The sequence below is a fragment of the Echinops telfairi genome, unplaced genomic scaffold (assembly GCF_000313985.2).
Source record: "Echinops telfairi isolate 266 unplaced genomic scaffold, ASM31398v2 ScPeMD7_21;HRSCAF=78, whole genome shotgun sequence".
Lineage (NCBI taxonomy): Eukaryota > Metazoa > Chordata > Mammalia > Afrosoricida > Tenrecidae > Echinops > Echinops telfairi.
Window position 1 is genome coordinate 13,414,181 of NW_022103918.1, and position 21,940 is coordinate 13,436,120.

Genomic DNA, 21,940 nt, shown 5'->3' on the forward strand with positions numbered 1-21,940 from the left:
AAAAAAAAAAAGAGTTCCTTCTGAGATTTGTAGCAAAGCTTTGGGGTTGGTTGATAGGTACTTTCTTGTCATTTGTCTTTGTGTTATTGTGTTTGCCGGTTTACCAACACACTAAGGTCTTGTTCATTTTCTGGTAATACAAATGCGAATGAAATCATAAGAAGTATCAACAGAACTGTCTGCTAAGTCCCATTTCAATCAGTGGTGTACTGAATGGTTTGATGGTACTTGGAGTCCTCCAGAATGGATCAAGTGTGCCTTTTCACTGCTCCCTCCCTGCTTGCACCTGCCTGCTTTCTCCGTCCGTTGATGTGAAGTCCCAGAGTGCCCAACACCCAGGTATATGGCCTGGTGGCCATTACTGCTAACTCTGCTCATTTTCCCCCCTCTAATGAAAATGCCTTTCTCTGCTTTTCTAAATATTATCCATCGTTATGACCCATCTAAAATGTAAGCCCTACCACAGTTGTATGTAGTAACTGCAGCCAATACAAACCCATTTCCTTTCTAGCCATCTACAGCACTTAATGATTCCAATAGTCCTCCATTAACTTACACACTCAATCAATCAAAAATGCTTACTTTACCAAACACCATATTATGCACAAATTGACACATTCATGAGTGAAACATAATTGCTGCTTACACAGAGTTTAGAGTCTAGTGAAGGAGACAAGGAAATGGGCCATTGCAACTCGGGAATTTAAGTTCCACAGTCACATAAGCACAGTAAGCAATGGAAGCAAGCAAGAGGGGATTGGTCCAGCCTTGAGTGAAGCAAAGGGTTAGGAGGTCAGGCTCTGGAGTTCCAATACCAGGGTTTCTACTTCCATTGGAAAGGCTGCAAAAGAATCCAGAGTTCCATTTTAGGTATGCTGAGTGTGAGATATTCAAGGGCAGTTACCAAGTGAATTGCTGAAGGTACTGGTTTAGTGTTCAGAAGGCAGGCCCAGGCTGAAGATATAGTTTGAGGTTTTATCATGGCATAGATGGTACTTGCAGCCAGAGGATCAGCTATGCAGAGAGTGTAAAGAGAGAAGAAGATCCGATACACAGGATGAATCCTCAGAGCAATCTTACAATGAGTAGACCATTCTGAGAGAAGCAAGAGAGGTCAGCAGGACCCAGTGAAGGACACAGAAGACAAGACGCATGGCAGAAGTATATAATGCTATGTGTGGTTGTTATATTATCTGGTGTCAATCTGGGACTTGAGAGGATTAAGAGTGAAGGGGTGGAATCTAGTCTGTAATCAGGTCAGAGCCAATGAGGCCTCTGTGTGGGCATGGCCTTCTCCTGAGAATTCTGGGAACTGCTGGATTTCCTCCTTAGAGGTGGGAGACACCTCTCTCTCTGCTCACTCTGAGAGACTCTCTACTGACAAGAGACATGGCGCTATACCCTCGGAGCTGGAGAAGCCATGTGGACCCACCCTGGTGCAACCAGACCGCTGGAGCTGGAGAAGCCACGTAGAAACCCCTGCCAGCGCTGAGATGCTTACAACACCACTGGATCCACAAGACTTCCAAGCCACTGGCCTGTGATCCTCCGGCATTCAGCATCATTGCATGTATTTCATGAGTCTGAAGAGGACTTTATAGATTGGTATTGCACATATGGGCTAATATTGGACTTATGGACTTGATCTGGACTGGGCTGGGATGTTTTCTCAATGTTCAATTGCTCTTGTATATAAACCTCTTTCTTATTCACATATGTGTCTCTATGAATTTGTTTCTCTAGTCTACCCGGACTAACACACTATGTAAAAGCTCACACGTTCTTCTCAGGGAGAGAAACACCCATACTCAAAGGTCATTCTACTGAAGGCTGGGATTTGGGTCAGGATGTTGGCTACTCTATTCCCAACGGTGAGAACGCAGCTTGGTGAGTGTCCAAAAGAGCAAACTAAAATGAAACTCACTGCCAGCAAGTCAACAATGACTCAGAGGGCCGATAAGAGAGGAGAACTGCTCCCGTGGGTTCCCGTGGCTGTGCATCTTCCTCCTGCAGAGCAGCTGGTGGGCTCACACTGCTGACCTCGGGGCTTGATCTCAACACATGACCCATGATGCCACCAGGTGATCAATAAATATCGGTTGAAGTAAGAGGGAGAGGGAATCTAGCTTGGAAAAATCCTGAAAGTGGTGCTTCTAATGAGACTTTAACATTTGCTAAACACCCCCTAGGAGTCAGGCTCTGTGTGGGTGCTGGATGCTTGTGCAGAAATATGTTTGTAGAAAGTTTTCCCTCTTATTACATTAAGATCATTATTGAAAATCCCCTTACTTTTTCTTACAACAAATACTGTATACCAACCAAATATAGCTCACTTTTTTTCTCTGGTGTTAGGCCTTTATATTTTTTAATTGCTAAATAAATTACATTAGTGAAGAAAACTTACTTATCTAACCTCTGTCATGCCACTAACAATCTTATTAGATAAGGCTTCCTCAATAAATTACTCTTAGAATCATGTACGAGAAAAATAAGTACTTCACACATAACCGGTCTGTTTTTCCCCCATTAGATACGAATCATGTATTTCTTTTTTCATTTTAGTGGCCAAGAAACACAGAAAAATTAATACACAAAGCAATATTAGCTAAAAATGATGCAGTGTTACCTATAATGACTTAATGAGAGTAACATAAAAATGTCATTTTATGAGAGGAAAATACCTAATTTTAGTTCTGTTCCTAGGTGCTGTCGAGTTGGTTCCGACCCATAGCAACCCCATGTCCATCAGAGCACAGCGCCACCCGGTGCCGGGCCACCTCACAGACATTCCTATTCCCGAGGCCACGATTGCAGCCGCTCTGTCCATTGGAAATCTGTATCTCTGACTGCATTGGACTGAGGCTTCTGTAGTTACTTATCTTCTACGCCTCTACTGTCAAAGCAAACAGCATGTTTTTCACATAGCTGGGCAATTGGAATAAGCTTATCTTCTGTAATTTAATATGATATTCTCTTGACATGTAAAAAAATTTTTTTGAACTAAATTGATATATTGGAAAGTTCTTATAGTCGCAAACTCTCTCTGTTATAGTTTATATATCTATTTTCACAAGAGCTGTTGTATTGAGGACACTTCTAGGTTCATTATCCGCTCACTCAGTATCACCTGGAGATAGTTTACATTCTTTGTTCCTGAGGACAAAACGAGGTGTACGTCTTAACCTGATACGTTTTATGCAACTATTGCAGAAAACATTGTCCACTAGGCAATTCTTATGTTCAGTTATTAATGACAGGAATAGGCACTTAATTATAGAACTCATTGTTTTTCACTCTTAGTTAACAAGAATCTCAGAGGTACCACTAAACAATAAGAAACTTAGCCAAGATCCTTAGTATACTTCGATTTCCTTTCCTTCTCAGGACTTTTGATCATGCAATCTACCAGTTCAATTATATAAATTGCATTTGTTAATCACTTCAAATTCCTTTATAAGTGGTTGAGATATAAATAAACACATAAATATTGAGTAGCTGCTTAGTGACTTCATTAGATTATTTCAGCCATGATCTAATTCAGCCATCCAAAAGAGCCATCCTGGTCCACTCTGTAAAGGTCAAAGATATCTTTGGAAGTTTACTTCACAAAGATGGCCCTTGAACTTCCATCTTGTTTTTCAGATGAGGAAGTTGAAGCTGAGCAACGTGATCAGCTCATGGAGAAAATGCATGATGCGGCGCGGCCACAAATGACAGCTGTTTGTGCAATATTCTTGATACAATATTCTAGCTGACTGGAATGGTATTGAGTAAAACATGCCATTGGGTTGAAAATCTCAGCTCTGCTTTCTATGGTCTGCATCACAGGTAATCCTAAAGATGAAGTAGGTAATTGTAAGAATTAAAAACCATCACAGATATTAAAGATGGATGGTAAGTATCCAATACAGACCCAATTAAATAAAGTAATTGAAACAATGCTGATTATTCCATATTAGCATAAGAAAATAGAAACTATGAGGAAAAGGTAATGTGTCAGAGGAAATTAAATAATCTGAGTGATAGCTATATTTTATAAGTTTTAGAAAATATTAATTTATATGCATTCAGGGCATTCAGGGTAATTTATATGCATATCTTCCCTTCAAACAAATATAATTCCAGGAATTGCAGTTATGATGTAAAATTTTTATGAAAAAAAAATTAACGAGGACTATCAGACATCTAGCAAATTCCTTCAGGATGCCATAAACCCTCCACTCTGGCTGTTACGAAGGAGCCTGGCACCGGGTGGGCTAACAACAAGATAAGCTGTTGGAGCCCCCTCTCTGCTCTGAGGTGGGAAGTTTCCTGCTCCTGTGAAGATTCCCAGCCTTGGAAACCACGGGGGTGGTTATACCGCATAGACCGGTAGGATCACCGGGGGTCAGAGCTGACTCACTGGAAGCTGAGTTTTGAGAGCATGGGTTGTCCTCTCATTTTCTTTCGGCCCTAAAAGGAAAAACAGAGCTACTGGCTTTGGTTGTAGCAATCAAATATGTAGTAGCATCACAAGGGTCTGAAATATGCTAGGAAATGCTTTATGTTTTTCCTGCACGGAAAAAAATAATAGAAAAAAGTCTGCCTGACTACACTACCTCTCCTAATGAACTTTAACTTCAATGGACACAGTTGAAGTCTGAAAGGACTTTAAGGAAGAACGGGACACACAGCAAAGGCCTTTGATGCCTCGTTCACTGCTAGAAGTTAGACTGCTGCTGCAGTAATTATGTCATTTAGAAATAAATATATTTCTACCGAGCAGGGAATATTAAGCAGAAATATAATTGCTTCCACTGAACGTGGCTGCATGATCTTTACACCAAACTAACAATTAGAGAGTTCAATTTAAATCCATTTCCTGGATTGCATTTTTTATATTGCTCCAATAAGCGTGAATTTAAAAGGCCATATGAATATCAGAAACCCAAAGAATTTTTGTTTGTGCTTGGTGAACAATATGGAACTCCCTTTTAGGACTGATATGTATTATATTAAGCATTTCTCCCAGATACATACATATATTTCCTTTTGATTAAGTTTCTTCTTTTGAGTGACGTGTCGTGGATGGCCAGTTTTTGTGACTATATTACTAATTAGGTATTGAGACCCACAGTCATGAGTCAATCAGGGAGTGCTTTTAGGATAATAGGCGGCATAAGCTATGATGAGAGCAGGCATGCAACTGTGAGTGAACATCATGAACACAGCAGACTGAAAAGTTCAAAACAGAAACGATGACCTTGGTCAGAATGCATCTGTGAAATTGAATAAGAACTTCCCTATTTGGATATGCAAGGGAATAAGAGAATACTGAACTGAGTTTTAAAAATAGGAGCTACACTGCTCCAGGGGAGAGATGCATCGTGAAGAAAACTAAGAAAGGGACCAAGCACAGAGAAGAAATCACAGGGCTCTGTGTATAAAGATTTATTGACAAAGTAGACATAGAGGGATCTGGACAATTAAAAAAGGCAGTTGATAATAGTTGAAAAAGATCCTTGACCATGCAGTTTAGTAGGGCTCTATGACTCTTACATAATATATGTATGACATGAAAGTATTATCAGCAGGCTTTCCCAGACTTGAATTATACTGCGGGCTTTTTCTTCTCGCTTCTCACCAGAGAAGGTGCTTCTGCTCTTCAATCTCAAGCAGCCTCCGGTTACTGTCTTTCACCATACTCTATTTTCATTAACTTAATAAATTGCGTAACTGTCCATTAGAAGTCCCTGGGAGGGCATGGATGGTCACAAGCTGGACTCCTAAAGGAACGGTTCATGGTCTGACTCAGGCAGTGCAGATCTGGGTGTGAGGTGGGTGTTGCACTGAGAAATGCCTGGGTGTGGGTTCAACCCTACCAGTTGCTTCATGGGAGAAGCATGAGGCTGCCTGCTCCCATAAAGATGTGCCCATCTTGAAAACCCTATATGGGCTGTTTGTTAGGATCCCTAGTGGTCTACTGGAGTATGTGGTGGGATGCTAACCCAAAGGTTGGTGGTTTAAACCCAGTAGTCAACTCAACGAAAAGATATGAGACTTTCTGTCCCTGTAAAGATTAATGGAGCACTTCCACTCTGTCCTGTAGTGTTGCTCTGCGATATAATGGACACAATAGCAGTGATTTTGGTTTCATGGACCAACATTGACTGGATAGCAGAGATTTTATTCCTTCATGCACTTACTCTTCATTCATTCATTCATTTCTTTATGAGAGTTGCCTCAGAACACTGGTCTGACGATACGCTTCTGTAAGGTCACAGCCTTAAGAACCCTACAGAGCCATTCTACTTTGCACACACACAAACCCTGAGTTGGCACAGCTCCAAGAACACCATGGCCACCACCACCACCACCACCACCAAGCCCGCTCTCGGTTACGGGTCAGTGTGTTTGCTTATTCTCCCTTGCTCCCAGCAAGAGTGTCTATTCCTTGAGAGCCGATTGTTGAATAATCTATAATAATCTGTCCTATAATCAAGCAGAGGGCCTTGCATCTAACAAGCATTTAGTTAATCTATTTAATTGAAGGAAGGAATAAATGAAGAATCCAGATCCTCTCTTCCACAAGTGGCAAACTGGGCCTGTTCAGTGATTTTTAAAATTTCTACATTAAAACGAGGAGATTTCACATTAAAAAGAAAAAGTAATTAAGGCTTCTTTGGAAGTTGCAGGAGCCCTGGTGACGTCGTGGTTACATGTCAGGCTGCAATCATGAGGTCAGCAGTTGGAAACTATCAGCTGCTCCACAGGAAAAAGAGGGGCTTCCCAGCACTGTGACCAGCGCAGCTTCTGCAGTGCCCGGGGGCAAGCCGAAGCTGACTGACAGAGTCTCTAGGAGTTGGCATCGATCAATCTCGGAGAGAGACTGAGTGTGAAGTTCCAGAAGTGGACATCTAGAGTAACTCAGCAGGTGTGCTGGCTGTCTGCTTTAGAAAGTGCTACAGCTCCCTTATTCACAAGGTCTGTTTGGCTCTGAAGCGCTCTGGGATCATGTCCTTGGTATGCCCTGGGCACTCCAGCCCTTTCTGTTACCCATTCTCTGCATCAGCCATATCGAGCTCCTACATGCCCTGCTGTCTTGGGGTACTGTTACTACGAAATCCTGGACTATATACTCGGAGACAAAACAGATCTTCCTTTTTGACTGTGACTGCATTATAACTTGGAAAGAGTTCACTGACCATTAGAAGAAAATATGGGAGGGTGTTTGATGGATTTCAAGATGGCAGAAGGATACTATAAAGGCAAATTAATTGGGAAGAAATTAAGCATAGCTCCATGACTGACAAATGACTATTATTTTCCAATAGAGTTCACTAAGAAAAGCTGAACGGCAACAGAAAAATAACGATAAATAGATGTTTAAAGTAATTTACAAGGGAATCACCAAAGAGCACATATAATGGCCAAAAATGTATGAAAAGATAGTGTGCTTTATTAACAATTCAAAAGGTATTGGTTCAATTGAAATTTCTTTTATCTATAATTCATTCATTCATTTATTCAACAAACATTTGTTGAGTGGTCACTATACTGTAAGGTATTGGTTTGGCAAGGAATTATTAATGGTGATCATTTTAGGACTCAATAAGAAGAGTAGCATCACACACTGCAGAAAATAATGTTCCAATATGCATCAAAAACCATAAAATAGTTAGTACCCTATGACCCATAATTAAACTTCTTGGAATCTATCCTAGGAAAATAATCAGCATGGTAGGCAAAGAGTAATGCTGTTAATCATTACATCAAAGAGTAAAGATGTTAATCACAGCATAATTCATAATATCAAAAACATTAGAAATCTAAATGTCTAACAATAAGGAATGATTAAATAAATTATAGTACATTCAAATGATGAACAATTATGCAGACACAAAAATTATGCTTTCAAAAACCATTTTGTGATATGGAATAAAGCTCATGCAATTTCTTAAAGCCTATATTTTCACAAAAAATTTCATACAACTAATTAAACTGATCCATCCTTTCTTGCCCCATGAGCCAGGAGTTACCTTTGCTTTCCACATGTTTGCCATCTAATACTTTTCCTTTCTGCAGAGTTGTAAAACATTTCTCCATGTGCTTCTTACTTCAGTTGCTGTTAGTGGCTATTGAGTTGATTCAGACTCATGACCGCTCCATGTGTGCAGAGTTGAATTGCTCCATAAAGGTTTCAAAATTTTAACTGTTCATCTAAATACCACCAAGCCTGTCTTCTCCTGCCCTTCTGGGTACATTTGAACAGCCAACCCTTAAGCTACTTGACCAGCGCTTGGCCATTTGCACTGCTCAGGTTCTCATTTCTTAATAGGGTTTAAAACAGAGCATCTTAGACAGAAAAACTAGAATTGCCACATAGAACTATAAGAATGTGGTTTAATGCATATTCAAATATTGAACAATGTCCTAGACCGCGAGCAATGGTTCTTCCTACAGACAGGCAAGAATAAAGAACAGTGAGAAGAAAGAGGGAAAAAAGAGAGAGAAAGAAAGAGCAGACTGTTGAAGATCAAAACGACAGTGAAGGGAGATAACAGCGCATGTAGGGAAGAAAGTCAAACAGGGACAGGGAATTTAATTTTAAGGACATTTTCGGCACGACACCATCACATTCAAACCTAAAAAACAGTTCCCTTTTTAAATGTATTTATACTTTTAAGTATATCTGAGAAGACACTTACAAGAAATTATTTGCTTCTTGTAAAACAAACCACAGGAAGGGCCCCAAAGGCTGCCATGCTAGAAAAAAGCAGAACTAATGGACTCCCCTGAAAAGATAACAACAAAAATCGAAAGTCTGAGTGCCCAAAATAAACTGTCTGTACAAAAGATGAGTAGAGTAAAACAAGGAGGAAGTTGAATCTCGGTTTGGGAATTACTGAACGTGCAAAGGCAGAACCCAATCTGCAGGCCATTTGCATGAAGGAGCCACAGATTCCACATCCACAATGAAGACCGCAAAGCTCTGGCTCAGCCAGCCCCTGGGAGCTCAGCCACGGGGCTACTTCTGAGACCAAGCTTAGAGCGACCACCCATGTGCCTTCGCCCCTTGCCGAGTGGGAGCTGTTTGGACAAGGTTCAGAAGGAGCTTGGCAAGTGTGATTCGCTCTCCCAGAGACCCACATAAGACTGTCCTTGAGAGAAAGTCAACGGACTCACTTCTGGACCGAGCAACAGACCAAGACAAGCTCCCCGTACAGAACACATGTGAGCAATGCAAGAGGGTAGCACTGTAAAACCACGACTGCCTATGTCACTACAACACACACAAGCCAAACGTGCTTTAAATCTATACCGTCACTTACATACAAGGGCAGGAACACTTTGTCATAGGTGGGCGGAAAAACGAGTCTGTAAATAATAGAAGACATGTCTACTATGACATGAGATCTAGATCTTATATAGAAGATAGGAACAATATGTGTATATAGGATCTATATAAGATATATATTTCAAATCTATGTGTGCTTTTGTAGCACAGACACCACAAGAATGAATGGCTAATGGAAATAGGTGCCAGCATGTGAGCATGAGGATACAAAATCAAGGACTCCATCTCCTTGCACCCGGGACAGCCTAAGAACACCAACCCAGTCAGTAAGGGCTACCTGCCCATCAAAGATACAAGCAAAACCCTTACACATCTCAGCATGCTGCTGCTGTGGCTGTGGCTGTTGGGTGCCATTGAGCCAGTTCCGACTCATAGTGACCCTCTAGACCAGTGGTGCTCAACCTTCTTAACGCCATGACCCTTTCACACAGGTCCTCATGTGGTGGTGACCCTCCAACCATAAAATAACTTTCGTTGCTACTTCATCACTGTCGTTTTGCTACTGTTATGAATCGGGCGACTCCTGTGAAAGGGTCGTTGGACCCCCAAAGGGGTCACGACCCATAGGTTGAGAATCACGGCTCTAGACCAAGGTAGCATTGCCTCATAGTGTTTCCAAGGCTGTAATGTTTACATAAACAGAGTACCACATCTTTCTCCCACGGAGGAGCTGGTGGATTTGAACTGTCAACCTTTTTGGTTAACAGACCAGTGCTTAACCACTGCATCACCAGGGCTCTTATAGAAAAGCGTGGCAAGTGCATATAGTAAATCCATAATATTTTTTTCCTGTTTAAAAAATAAGGTGCTAAGGCGGACGATTCTAATAATGGGTAAATACTTTAAAGAAAAGTATCCTAAGGTGGGCAGTAAAAATGGAAAGCCACCCCAGCAAATGCGAGTGCCAATACATATCATTCAACCCATTAATTAGGAGTCTTTGACCTTCTTCATCCAGCTAGGAATTTTTGTTCTGTGCTGTGGTTTGATTGACATCCTATTCATCCCCACTCAAAACTCCTGTTTCAGAAAAATAGTCACCTTGAATGAATGGGCTGTACACCTCACCACTCTGCCACTTCCACTCAGTTTCCCCTTGAAATACTTCAGGAATGTCTTTCTGCTACGCAGAAGCCATTCAAGCAGAGTCCCTGGACCCTGCGCATGTCTGCAGCCTCTGACAAACAGGGAGGTGACGGCACTCTTGGGTGTCTCTCCACCCAGGACAGCTCATGAGATTTTCTAACCTGGCCTATGACTGGGAATGACCATAAACCATCATTCTTGATTTTAAACGCTCACCACTCACGAATACTTCTGTTCCCTCAGCAAAGAACTGGGGTTTTGTCTGCGGATGCATTAGCGGAGCTTTGATCTCTGGTCCCTAAGCTGCTCTCTGTCTCATGCAGCTGTCCTGTGTGTCAGTTGGGAAGGGTGCATCTCTAGAGGGAGAAGCCCTCAGACTTTCTAGCTGCCACGGTGGTAGTGGGATAAGGGATTAAAGTGGACAGGCTAAGTCAGTGCTACAGAAGGAGCAAGCCCCTGTAGTGGCCCTTGACCATGAATTTAATAATTGTCTTAAATATTTGCCCAATCTTATTCCCTCTTGGAGTTCCTCAAATGGACCTATATGGACTCCTATTCCATAATTACGTACTTACCATTTAATCAGAGCGCTGACAGTGCAGCTCCTCCCTGTGTTTACTAACTCTGGCTCTGGCTTTGATTCTAGACCCATAACTCTAGATGCAACTCTCCTGCCAGGCAGTCCACTGCCTTTAAGAAAGTGAAAAATGTATCTATTTCTATTTGTGTCATTTGCACATCCATTATTTTCTCTCTTCAGTTCATGGTGATTCAGTAATTGTATTTGTCTTTTCCCTCTGTGACTTTAAAACATTTTTCTGAATCGTTATTCCTTGGATAATTTATCAACACAAATCTATCAAATTCACTGGCCTCTCTGCCACCTTCAGGTCGAACCTTCCCCTGGGTTGTGAAAATGGTAATCCCCACCGCCTCTCGCTCTCGGACAGCCCTGGCTTCTCCCCGCTTCTCAGAGCCGGCTGAGTCAGCTGTCAAGCTCCATAATCTCTGCTCCTATCCTTCGCCTGCTTGTAACAGAAGCAACCTGAGAAACGTCTTTCCTTGACCCTTGATATTTTCACGGTTATTTCTAATTACTGGTAATCTGATTTTTTTTTAATAACTCTTTTTCTCTTCGTAGATGGGGAATGACTTGGCTCAAACTCCTGTCACTTCACTGGTTACAGGGCTGACAGGGGATGGTTAGTCATTTCGTGCACAATAGCCACACAAACACTTCTCACGCAGAAGTTGCTCCCGTGCCAGGGGGCCACCACAGCCAACGGAACGGCAAATCTAGCTGTCAGTCAGAGCACGTGCGCCGCTGCCTTCCCCTCTCTGTCCTCAAACACTGTTCCCTCGCAGCCTTCCGGAGTTTTTGCCTGTCTCCTTATTTCTCTTTCCCTCTGAGCTGACTCCTTTTCTACGGGCTTCGTTGCCACAGGTGAAACCTTGGCCGTTTACTTCCTCCCGTTTGCCCTGCAGGCCTTTCACTTCCTCAATACTTAAAATGCTGTGCTGTCTGTCTAGCTGCAGCTCATCTGTCCTCATCTCTTTCTAGTTCGTTCAGCTGTATTGCTAGATGGCGAGCTCTAACATCTCGTGACTCAGCTGTTACCAAACAAAGGCAGCTTCTTGAATGTATGCGGGACTTTCCTGACGTACCGCCGGGCAACCAGAAGAACAACTACATCTATTTTCAAAGAGGTGAGCAGGCACTCTCCGTAGAAGGGAGGACGGCAAGGCGTCATCTCACATCTTTTGGACAGGAGGGACCAGTCCCTGGGAAAGGATCCCATGCTTGGTACGAGGAAGAAGGCCTTCCATGGCACCGTGGCTACAACCATGGCCTTACGCAAAGTCCCAATTGGGAAATGGCACAGAGGGTCAGTGGCAAAGAGGGAGACCCTCAAGAGGGCAGATGGACACAGTGGTTGCAACAATGGGCTCAAGACAGAGCCATTCTTGTGAGGAGGGCACAGGAGTGGGCCGGGTTCCATTCTGGTGTACGCAGGGCTGCTATGAGTGGAGCTGGCTGCATTGTCTTGAACACGCAGCAGCAGCAGCAGCAACTGAAGCTGCAGAAACAACGCAGCCTATGTAGATACGTCAGCCGCTTACACCAAGGGCAGAGAGGGCAAGACGAGTCTAAAGAGCCGCCTTTAAAATAGAGCCATTCGAAATCTGACCTCATATTGAGCATTGTTTATTCAACCAACTGATCAGACGTGCTGGGAAGCAAGAGGAGAGAGAAGAAGTCAATGTGAGGAAAATATTTTGTGAAAATCTACAAAGTCTGAACTTTATTCTGTAAAATAGAGGGAGCATTAAAAATTTAAAAAAATTGAGGTGTGTAAGTATACATTTTTTAACTTCTAATAAATCTGTATTAGAGGGTGCAAATGTAAAGATGCTCTTTGTGTCAATGAAATGAAATAACTCTTCTGAACCTCCTGTTTTCATAAATTATTTTAAAACTGGAATGGTTCTTACAATGGAATTTCAACTGTAGCCTCGTTCTGTGGGCAGCAATGGAAGACTTTCATTGGATGGCTTCTTTAGGATTGCAGTGTGTGGTGACTAAGCCATCTGAAAGGCTTCTCCTGATTAGCACAGAACTTACCCCCAACTTTACACGGGGTCTCCCTGCAACTTCCCCTCTGTTCTCCCATGGGATTTCTATTTGTCACCATGGTTACGTACTCCTGTGGCTTTGAAAGAAAACTGTCTCCTGCCAGGTCCAGGAGTTTGGAGAGCCAAGTATTGTTTTCTGATGAGTTGCCTCCAAGCACATCCCTGGGCGTATAATCAGGCATTCTAAGAACTTGGCCCTTTCTTTAGTCCAAATCTGAGAAGGCAAGTTCTATACAAACGAAGGAGCCAGAACCTGAAATGATGGTAAGTCTTTGACACAAAATATGATTAGAAGGATTAATAAATGATTATACATAAGAGAGTATAGAATATGAAACCTGATGGGCCAGAATGTAGATATTGTGTCCAACATCTTTTGGAGAAACACCATCATCTCCACCTTCATCATCTCCATGGTCACATTCTAATCCCTGGTTATAGGCATTCTTCATCACTTCCACCTATCAAAAAAAAAAAGGAACAAAGAGATGTGAGATACCACAAAGCAATATACATCCTACATAGTTCATGAAGCATAATCAAAAGCTGGAATGCTTCCTGAGAAACAAAATAATTATAAAGTCAGGACTCTAACTGACCTTGTAAACCAAAATGTTTAACAACTTTTCTTCCAATCAGCTGCATTTTTCTACCTTTCTACTTTCCTTTGAAATCTTTGCTTTGGTTTTGAACATTAACAGTGTTAAAGGTCCCCAATATACAATTTAGGAGATTTGGAAGCCTCATGAGTATCAGTTATTTATTAAGCACTCTCCAGGTAACAGCCAACATTCCGCTGGACATTGTACTGGACACACAGCATGCAACAGTGATATGCCACAGTGTGGGCCCAGAGTGCACCGTCCAGTAGGAGAGACAGCAAGTGAGCCAATGGAGGCGCTATACCAAACAGGGGTTCCCCAACTCAGGCTAAAAACGTGTATGAGAGGCCAAAGGTGTTGTGGGGGGAGGAACAGTACTTTCAAGGGGTTATTGTGGAGTGCTGTTGATTCTCCACACTGTTAGCTCAGTGTGTAACCCACTGCTGAACATGGAATCCCTACTCTTAACCCACTGCCTTGGGGAGAGTCAACACTCATTAAATATATGCTAAATAAAATACCACCTTGTTTCTTTCCTAATCTATACTCTTCAACTCCATTCTTCACTAGTAAAGAGAGAGAAAACCAGTGCGGTGCCAGCCTTTCATAGGATTTATCCCGTCCACCTGCCCTATCAGCACTAAGGTAAACAGGACCTGTACTACTAGGTTATGTGTTTTATACATATTCTCAATGCTTCTGAAAATCCAATATCTTTAAGGCATGCTAAGGGTGAGGAGGAAATCAGGACTTATACAACAGTATGACACTAGTGATCTCTGTGGAATCCCTATGAAGTTTCTGCACAACTTCCTCCAGGGCAAGCACTGCTTGGCCTTTCAACAACAAGAGCCACACAACAATCTGATTGTATTTTTATACTCCAGAAAGTGTATCAACACATTTCTGAGGCTACAAATATTGTTTTATGCTTCTTCCCCCTGTAGTCAAATTCACCATTAAACTGAAGCAAATTTGTTTTTCTGATGAAAAGCATTTGCAGATAGGTTAGTGGAGTGTGACAATTGGTTCAGAAAAGTGCTTGGAATGGATACTACTAATGAAGCCATAGAGGCCTTTCCCATCAGGGGGCTTTGTGTCTTCATAAGGCGGGTCGTGATACTTACCATCAGGGGGCTTTGGGTCTTCATAAGGTGGGTCGTGAAATTTACCATCAGGGGGCTTTGTGTCTTCATAAGGTGGGTCGTGATACTTACCATCAGGGGGCTTTGGGTCTTCATAAGGTGGGTCGTGATATTTACCATCAGGGGGCTTTGTGTCTTCATAAGGCGGGTCGTGATATTTACCATCAGGGGGCTTTGTGTCTTCATAATGTGGGTCGTGATATAGCATTCACCTATAGATAGTTTTCCTGGAACCCTTTCCGAACACTCAGCCCTCTTGGGGTCCACATTACTGACACAGCTCCCACGAGCTTTCTTACCAATTCCCTGGGTCGCATGTTGAAGAGGATTCTCTCTGCATTCTCGCTGTCGTGTCTGCTCTCCATGATGGCCAGCAAAAGCTTGGAGGCATTGTTCTAGAGACAGAGAATGAGTTAATGCAAATGTAAAGTCTATTTCATGGATTACCGATCCCTGGCTTTTGTTTTAATTGATATTACCAGGACCATTTTTTTAATCAGCATTTTAAATTGCTAATTTCTTTTGTCTTATTAACATTCTAAAATAGAGTGTTTTGCTTTATTGTCAACACAAAATAAAACTAATGAATCATGGGAGATAAATTACATGGGTTATTTTAAATATTGGTGAAAGGATGTTCTAAACAAAAAATTGGTTTTTCTACATGATACACTAACATATAGCCCCATTTCCCTTTGCTAATTTCTTAAGCAGGCATATTCATGATGATGCTTAAACAAGACAATAAGCTCAACAACTTTCAATGACATATATCAGAAATATCACATTCTATAATTTAAAGGCTTTAGCAAACTTAGTTTTAAAACAACACATAAACACATGTTGACAAATCATAACACTTAAATAAATCTGAAGAATGTTTATTAGGAATTAATTTACAAAATTCTAATTTCATGAGTCAATTTCGTAAAATTAAATGTTAACTTATTGATAATGATTTTACCACTCTAGATGGTAGTATTGGAATTTTATATACTTGTGTGTGTACACACACACACACACATAGCTTACTTGAGAATGAAAGTAGCCTATGCTATCTTTGATGAGTTCTATTTTGGTTTATAAATAGAATATTTCAAACATTTTACCCATAGATGTTTCATGGACATAAAATTTGTGAGATAGAGTCAATTTATAATTCAAAAATAGGCACCAGAGAGTGAAGAAAGCAAAAGATGTTTTCTGAAACTGTGCTTTCAATATGCTGCCATAGAATTTTGACAAAATTGCAAGATGTACAAAATACATAGGAGATGGTGCTAAAGTGGTTTTGTGGTATTCATTTATATGAGAATCTCAACACAAAATCTTTGATGCAGGAGTGCAAATAAAAGAGAGTTAATGTAGCTTTAAGATGCTTCTCAGTGACTTAAAGTCAACATCTTACAGGATGAAATTTTAAGTTGAATCAATTGTTTGTATTACATGGACATTACACATTTTGTTAAAGTTGTATGGATTAATTTACTGAGTAGTTTTAAAACCAAAATGTATCCATCTGATTTTTCTTAAATAACTAATCTTAGTAAATGATAATATCAATGCCTATTATAAAAATAGTTTAGTTTTATAGTATTAGGCTTTTTAAAATCTGCTCTATTTTTATTTCTTACAGATTTGTAGCAATCCAAATATCCATTTTTTAATCATCTATTACCTCCTAAGACACTTTTTAAAAGTAATGAAGTGCCAGGATTAAAAGGCCAACCTCACTGCCATCGAGTCAATGCTGACTCACAGCGCCCCCTGTGAGCTGCTGAGACTCTGAGTTTTTTAGGAGTAGGATGCCCTGTCTTGCTCTGGCATTGCTGCTGCTAGTTTCAAGCTGCCAATCATGCAGCTCGCAGCCCAAAATGAAACCACGACACCACCAGGGCTAATGGAGGGTTTAGATGCTTAGAGTGATCTGAACCGACCCTCACAGAATTTAAAGCATGTGAACTGGCAACAATGACAGTATTTTCTATGAACAATAGTCACCCGCCTCAACACATCATAGTTTAAAAAGCAGATCTAATTTTAAAAAGCGATTTGCGTTTTTTGTAGCCAATATTCTTTTTTCATAGTGTTGGGAGACTAGAAATGTGGAGGATGACCTGTTGACCTTTGAACCAAGTTGAAAAACAAAAAGCTGGAAACAACAATGACCCTCTGCGGAGTCGATGCTCGCTCAGCAACCCCGGTGGACAGGGTGGAACTACTGCCCAGAGCTTCCCAGGCTGGAGCTCCGCAGGGGAGCAGGCAGACACATCTTCCGCGGGCATCGTGGTGGGTGGGTTTCAACCACTGACTTTTGGTGCTCGACCATGGAACCACCATGACTACGGACAAGAAGCTCTATGTATTTAAAGAGTCAAGTAAAAATATCAGTATTAGAAGAAAAATTCCCAAAGGATGACTGATTCTTTTTCAGAGTAAATTTACAAATTCACAGATCAGTTATGGCAAAGACAACCAAAAGGCATGGGCAGAGCCTGCATAAGAACACCTCTTACCATCTTGCTTCCATGAGTTTGCAGTGTACTTAAAACTACGGGTGCTCAATAAATTAAATTTAGGTGAAATGATATGAACAAAACCCTAGTTATTTTAATATATGGCAACGCTGTAATTTTACTGAGAATTTACCACTTAAAGCACCCTTCCCATGGATGCCTCAAAATTTGCCAATAAACATGGATCCACATGTTGTTGTGTTTAATATGTACATCTCATCATTTCATCCTTTAAAGAGAGGCATTTTAACATTTCAAGTCAAATCCACACGTTTAGTATAAGGAGGCTTTATAAATTTCATGTAAATGTAGAATGAATAAGCAATGGAAGTTTTCCACGAACTCTCTCAAACTCTGTCATATCTAGGTAAACCTTGATTTACACATCTATCATTATTTTTAAATGTATGTATGTTATGCTTATTTAGTAGAAATATAAATGATCTTTAAATAAAATATTTTCATTTGAATAGCTAAGAATATATTTGAACTGTAAAGTAATAGACCATCACTTCGTTATTTTATAGTCTGGGATTTGTAAAGAATATATACATCTACCCTTTATATTGACGAGTTATCCAGTATGTGCTACATTAGGCTGTGGTAAATGAATGAGATTTAAAGGGAATGGTCCTTACTAGAGGAGTTGACAAGCTAGAGATCAAGGTTTTTATTTGTAGTTTATCAATTATGGTAAAATGAGTTTAGGATGAAGTGACCTAATTTATGTTGACTGTCAAAGAAGCCACATCTGATTTCAGTAAACAAAGTGTGATGTTAATGAGACAAAAGACAATGTCCAAAATACTTAAGGATCATTGTCATTCTAATGTATGAATGGGAAGAACCAAATCTTAAACGCTGTGGCAAATGTAAAGTGTGGAAAAGCACAATCACTTCAGTTGAAGTAAGCATTTGCTTCACAGCCTTCACACCGCAGAATATGTGTGTCTTTCACTAAATCTACACCTAGAAAAGGAATCAGAAAAATAGCACCCAAAGTCTGCTTGGCTAAACACTGAACCATACAGAGCTAACCAATTATATCATCTATCATATAGGATAGACCTGTCTTTTCAGGAATTTGTATTTAATCAAGAATGTATATTTTACCTGTTTAATATTGAATGTGATAATGCAGTCATTAATAATTCATCTGAATTGAATATCATACATCAGTCTTTGGAATTCACATTGCTTATTTTGTTTCCATTTGAACAATCAGATGAAATAATTTTTTTCAATGATACTACTCCTGATCTGATAAATGGAATTGCTGGGAAGTGTGTACACAGTCTGAGGGAAATAAATCTCTTAAAGGGAATATGAAAATGGTTTATAATATTTGGAGATAAATTAAGATTCTAATGTAAAACAGAATGACTTTTAAAGAAAGTAAAAATACAACACAGCACTCCTTCCAACTGGCCTTATTAACTGTAACTTGCTGAGTAGAATTCTGTAGTCAAGGTGAATTAAAAATATCTGTCAAAGTATAGCAAATGCTTAGGCCTTTGATTCTCTGCATAATGAAAAGTAAAAATATAAAAACATATAGCAAGCAATGAAACATACAGTGGCTGCTTGAAAGAACATACAATAAAATATCCACCAATTAAGCATTACACTTCAAAGCCTAATCGACATGTTATGAGCACATTAGGGAGCTTTACACTTTCCCTAGAAATCCCAGTGGCCCATTGGTTAAGCCCTTGTCTGCTCACCAAAAGTGTGATGGTTTTAGCTCACCAGCAGCTCTGTAGGAGAAAGATGCGACATTCTGCTTCCAGAGAGATTACAGTTTCGGAAACTGTAAGGAGCAGTTCTACTCTGTTCTATAGGATTACTATGAGTCTATGGCAATGTTATATATATAGAGAGAGACTATTATATATATACTATATATAATATATATATATATGTACTTTCTCTGTCCAATCATCAGTTGAAAAATATGTTAATCTCATGGGTTTTTATTACAGAGCTCACTGAAGATTGAGAGTCATCTTTTGAAGGGGCTTTCTATTGATCTTGTTAGTTGCTTTTCTGCTCATGGCGATCCTGGGTGACGAAATAAAACTGCACTGCAAGGGGACCAGATTGCCAGGTCTCTGGGAAGTCATGTGTTTTAAGTAGCCATCGCTTCTGTTATCAGCTGTACATTTAACTGCTGCATCACCAGGGCCCCACGGGGGTCTTATACAGAGAATATGAAATTGTCTCACTGAATAGTGGATTCACTCTACCTTTAGCTGGAGAACCAGGTCCATTCTGTATTTGCCGAGAGGATTTATGTCATTTAGAATCAAAGCAATGATGATGTCAATCCCATTCGATTCATGGGTAGCAATGCAAGTCTAGAAAACAAAATGTTTATAACATTACATTCTCTGTACACCCGTAAAAGTCCTGGAAATCACCTGCCATGAAGTAACAGAATTACTTCCGTTTTCAGATTAAAAGATGTAACTTCAAGCATCAGTTTATCCTTCTCAGAAGAGTCTGCTCACTAACTGATTAGTGCTGATCAAGTGACTGAGTGTGGAGAACACTGGGAGAGGCAGGTGTCCCTACAATGCGTTGTGTTTACTGAAGTAAATGCACACACACTGATGAACTTAAACGCTCTTTTAATGAGAACATTTTATTATATACCCCATCACCAGAGGAGTGCCTTTAGTTTACAGTTTTAAGATCTGATTTATCCTGGCTAAGATCATAGTCCCATTCTCAAAAAGCGTATGCCCTCCCTAAAGAAGTTTGCAAGTAAACTTTAATAGTCACCATGTAGCACTTTGATTGCACACCTACTTACTCCTAAGTGAGCAGTAAGTCATGCTGCCGCATACACTGGAGGCAGCAGCGGTAGGGGGTCAGGGAGACTCTTGATGTTTGGAAGACACTCTGTACACTATGATAGCTGAGGCAAAGTCCAGCAGAATGTTTAGACTCACGTAACTTAACGAATAAAACCAAACCTCTGCCATGGAATCAATCCCAACTCACGGTGCCCCGACCAGGCAGCAGCGCACTGTTCCACCGGGCCTCCAAGGCTCTCAGTCTACTGGAAGCGGAGTGGCTGGTGGGTTCGAACTGCTGACCTTTTGGTTAGCAGCCGTGCACTTAATCACGGCACCATCAGATAACGTTTAGAAAACATCCTGAGACCTAAACATCTATCCTTTTGAAGATGAAGCTCTGCTGGGCTTGAGCTAGGAACTGAATTCATTTTACAGAACTTGAAAAGCATGTCTTCGTGGGCTAGAATTTGTGAAACTACTTGTTACCCCGTAGCACACAATGTCAAATGGGTTTGAAAATGCGAAATCCTGGCAAGGTAAGTGTGAAAGAGAATAGATCAATTCTCAAATGACTGCATTTCAGAATCAGCCTTTTCTCTCCTGGTAGAGGGACATTTTATCCCCCGACACAGAAGGAGCTGCTTCCATCCATCTGCTCCATTTTCTCAGATTCTTCTGCTCATTCAATGTTTGCCAAATTGAGAGTAAATCCATTTGCAGATCATCTCTGGAATCTGTTGGCAACTTCCTTTCCTTCCACACAGTCTCAAAGCCCAGGGTCCATGTTATCATTAGTGTAGGTAACTTCCACCACTCAGAAGAAGGGAACAAAAGGACTTCCCATTGAAGAAACAAAGGTGCACACAAATGAGAGGGCTTAAAAAAATTCATGGGAAAAATGGAATTAAAAATAATGAACGTTTCCCATGAATATCTAAAGTTGACTCGTGCATATGTGTGGGTATATATATGTATATATATTTTTTCCATTAAGTGTTGTTGTTAAGTGCCGTTGAGTCAAATCCAACTCATTGCGACCCGACATAGGACAGAATGAAACACCCCATGGTCCTGCACCACGGTTCTCAGCTGTCACTTCAAGGGCTGACAGGGAGGGAAGGGATTTGGGGAGTAAGTAATGAAGTGGGGAGGGGGAGGGAACAATAGAACTGATTGTGATTGCACAACTCATTTTAAAGGCGATTTAATCACGGTGGAGGGGTGGGAAGGAGGTGCTCTAAGATTGCTGTGTAGTGGTGATTGTACAATTCCCCTTGATATGATTGAATGATTAAACTACTCAATTGTGTGATATGTAAATTAGGAGCCAATAAAACTGTTGGGAAAAAATATGCTGTAAAAGCGCACATAACGTATTGCCAAAACACACACAAAAACATGCTATGCCTTACTAATACAGGCAAAGTGTCTAGACTGAGCGTCCACACTTCTCTATAAACTGGAATGATGAAGTAATAATACCTAGCATTCTTGACGGTACTAATATTAGCTGCTGGGTATGAAAATGAGTGTGACTTTTTCTGGAATGGTTACTTGTCAATGACAGAAATGTACTTTCATTAATTATCTAGGCACCTACACGAAGGTTAAGCAGTAGAGATGTTCTCTGAAGCTTGGCTCATAATAGGGGAAACAATTTATTTTGCATCCCAAAAGACTCAATTGGAAAACACTCCTGAAGGCCAACACATAGTCCTTGAACTAACTACAAGCTTTTCTTTCTTGATGTTGTGTTTTGTTTTTGTCATTGGCTTGTTGTTGTTGTTTTGTTGTACATTGTGGCTTGGTTTTTCTCTGT

The 21,940-nt window shown here is 40.6% G+C and overlaps 1 protein-coding gene across 1 annotated transcript in view; it reads right to left on the bottom strand.

Annotated features, from left to right (window-relative positions):
* Positions 1 to 21,940, bottom strand: part of LOC123521502 (inositol 1,4,5-trisphosphate receptor type 2-like) — a 183,033-nt gene that overhangs the window by 135,247 nt on the left and 25,846 nt on the right. The window contains exons 6-8 of the mRNA XM_045288408.1: positions 19,567 to 19,677; positions 15,104 to 15,199; positions 13,396 to 13,518 (exon numbers count right to left, since the gene is read on the bottom strand). Coding sequence (XP_045144343.1) covers positions 13,396 to 13,518; positions 15,104 to 15,199; positions 19,567 to 19,677 — 330 coding nt within the window. The remainder of the gene's footprint in view (positions 1 to 13,395; positions 13,519 to 15,103; positions 15,200 to 19,566; positions 19,678 to 21,940) is intronic.